Raw genomic sequence first — 2,958 nt, 5'->3', positions numbered from 1 at the left:
GGTCTACTACAATTCTTTTATAATGGTATAACAATATACGGGTCTACTTACAATTCTTATATAATGGTATAACAATATACGGGTCTACTCATAATTCTTATATTAAGAAAATATGGCAGTCACAAAATAGTATAATAAAAATATTTCCATAAGGTATTTGTATTTCAAACTTGAGTTACTTGACCCCCCTATTTTTTTTTCTGCGAGCACCCTTGCATACATATATATATGTATATATTAACGAATGTCAACTGTTATAGTGTGAACTGGATTAATCATTAATTGTAATTATTACAAATCGGACACATCCTTTCCAGAAATGTTTCCCCTGAGCTTCCACGAAAAGTTCAGACACGGCCCGGCATGGCCAGGGGGTTAGGGCCCCGGCATGGCCAGGTGGTTAGGGCGCTTGACTCGCAATCTGAGGACCGAGAGTTTGAATCTCCGTCCCACCAAACATGCTCGCCGTTTTCAGCTGTTATAATCTGTTGGTAAAAGAGTAGCCCAAGAGTTGGCGGTGGGTAATGATGACTAGCTGCCTTCCCTCTAGTCTTACACTGCTAAATTAGGGATGGGTAGCGCAGATAACCCTCGTGTAACTTTGCGCGAAATTTGAACAAAACCAAACCACTTGCTGCCCTCCCTCTAGTCTATCACTTCAAAAGTTAGGGATGGCTATGCTCAGATAATCTTTTGGTAGCTTCGCGCAAAACAAACAAACAAACAAATACAACTTTATTAAGTTCTTTTGAAAACTGCGATCTTGTTAATAAATGTTTAGGGTTAGCCTGACGTAATATTAACAACAGCGGGGATTGGACATCCTGGAGATAATGTTACAAAAGTTTCTGTGTTACAAACAGTACACATTACTTTAGCATTTATCACAAAAATTCCTGTCGACACGAAATCAAAGGTCAAATATCTTTAAGCAAGAAAATTGCATCGAAATAATGTATGACGTCATATCCTAACGTCGCCTGGTGGTGAGTTGTTGATATCGAGGGATATACTTTCACGTACTAAAATTCGCATTATCTGAGAGAAGTTAACATTTATTTACACAATATTATCACTCAGCCAGGGGCGCCACCAGACTGGATTATCTTGTTCTATTTCTAGATAAAACTTTCCAGTGAGTTAACTGTCTTCTAATTAATTATAAACAAGTGAGATAAGACAAGAAGATTAGAACTTATACTGTAGATTAGCTTGTATTACTCACCACAAGGGGGCTTTTGTTGAGTGTTGTTGTTTTATCAGAACAGTAAGCCTACTTATATTTTTAATGTAAAGCATTGTCTGATAAAAGTCCGTGTGTATCTCCATAAACCTAGCCACCAAACTTGACATATACCCCCCCCCCTCGTCAGCTAGTTATAATATAAACCCTAAGAACTTAAAATTGAAAGTAAAGGAAAATGGATGTACAACAATATGTAAGACACATATCTGTTAGATGCAATACCGACGAGGCCTTTCGCCTTATACCAGGACTCATCAGATCGGGTTGGATACGACAGACATAGTAGTGTTTTAGACAGTATTTAGATTATCAAATTGCATGAACTACAGCTGTAATGGTGTGAACTAGAGTAATGGGCTACTCTTTTACTAACGAATAGTGGGATTGATCGTCACATTATAACGCCCCCACGGCTGAAATAGCGAGAATGTTTGGTGGGACGGGGATTCGAACCCGGGACCCTCAGATTGCGAGTCGAGCGCCCTAACCACCCTAATCCATTTATTATTAATGCTTAATTTCTAAGGTTAGTCACAATAAAAAAAATAATAATTAAAAAGTCCACACGAATTCTGAGGTATACTAACACGTATCCGAAGCATGGTTAGTGTTAACTTGTGTTGGTTTTGGTTTCAGTTTGAGAGTGTTTTTGGCGTGTCGTGGAGTACGTATGCTCTGATACTGATAAAGAATCCAGAATGGGTGGATAACCTGTCCAATGTAACTGATACGTTCAACCAGAAGTTTATCTCGTCATTCAAAACCTACAACGAGAAAGATGGTGAGTTTCGTTCCTTGTTTATTTTATTTTAAAAACTTCGTCTGTTATTTTCAGTGGTAGCTTTAGTACCAAAATCTCTCACAGTGTTGTGTACGTACGTCGAAAAACTGAAAGGAAAAGGATCAACATTAGTGGAAATAAATGAACGTATTATTAAGGTAAATAATACTGATAGCTTAAATAATACTGATAGCCTAAATAATACTGCTTGCTTAAATAATACTGATAGCCTAAATAATACTGATAGGGCTATCAGTATTATTTAAGCTATCAGTATTATTTAAGCTATCAGTATTATTTAGGCTATCAGTATTATTTAAGCTATCAGTATTATTTAGGCTATCAGTATTATTTAAGCTATCAGTATTTTTTAGGCTATCAGTATTATTTAAGCTATCAGTATTATTTAAGCTATCAGTATTATTTAAGCTATCAGTATCATTTAGGCTATCAGTATTATTTAAGCTATCAGTATTATTTAGGCTATCAGTATTTTTTAGGCTATCAGTATTATTTAGGCTATCAGTATTTTTTAGGCTATCAGTATTATTTAGGCTTTTCTTATTGGTTTAAGTAATATGATAATCGTGTACAAAGAACAAATAAACAGACGTAACACTCAGTTAACTAAAGGTAGTTATAAAACTGTCCTTTTCAACCTCCAGAAAAAAACAAAAACAACAAAACAAAAGCATTTCTAAATAATTGAGGAAAAACAAGAGAATTGTACGTTTCACAAATACATCATTTATCCACGGCCATGGTTTCGCCAGAAAAGGGGTAATCAGGTACCTAGTACAGAAAAACAGATGTCTGATAGGGATATTTATTATTTTCAGGCACGGTTTTTTATTGTCCCACGTTTTTCACCATTGCAGCTCAAAAAACCATAGTATATCTATTAAAAACACAGTCATTTTAAACAAAGAAC

The 2,958-nt window shown here is 35.6% G+C and overlaps 1 protein-coding gene across 1 annotated transcript in view; it reads left to right on the top strand.

Moving 5' to 3' along the window:
* Positions 1-636: 636 nt before the first annotated feature.
* The window catches only part of LOC111083796, a 5,603-nt gene continuing 3,281 nt past the window's right edge, over positions 637-2,958 (top strand). Inside the window, exon 1 of the mRNA XM_022380490.1 lies at positions 637-2,027. Within this exon, the coding sequence (XP_022236198.1) occupies positions 1,847-2,027 (181 nt within the window). The 5' untranslated portion in view covers positions 637-1,846. The remainder of the gene's footprint in view (positions 2,028-2,958) is intronic.

This window comes from Limulus polyphemus, unplaced genomic scaffold (genome assembly GCF_000517525.1).
Source record: "Limulus polyphemus unplaced genomic scaffold, Limulus_polyphemus-2.1.2 Scaffold11251, whole genome shotgun sequence".
NCBI classification, from domain to species: domain Eukaryota; kingdom Metazoa; phylum Arthropoda; class Merostomata; order Xiphosura; family Limulidae; genus Limulus; species Limulus polyphemus.
Note: the sequence above shows the minus strand (reverse complement) of the source record. Positions and strands in the feature narration are given on the sequence as shown.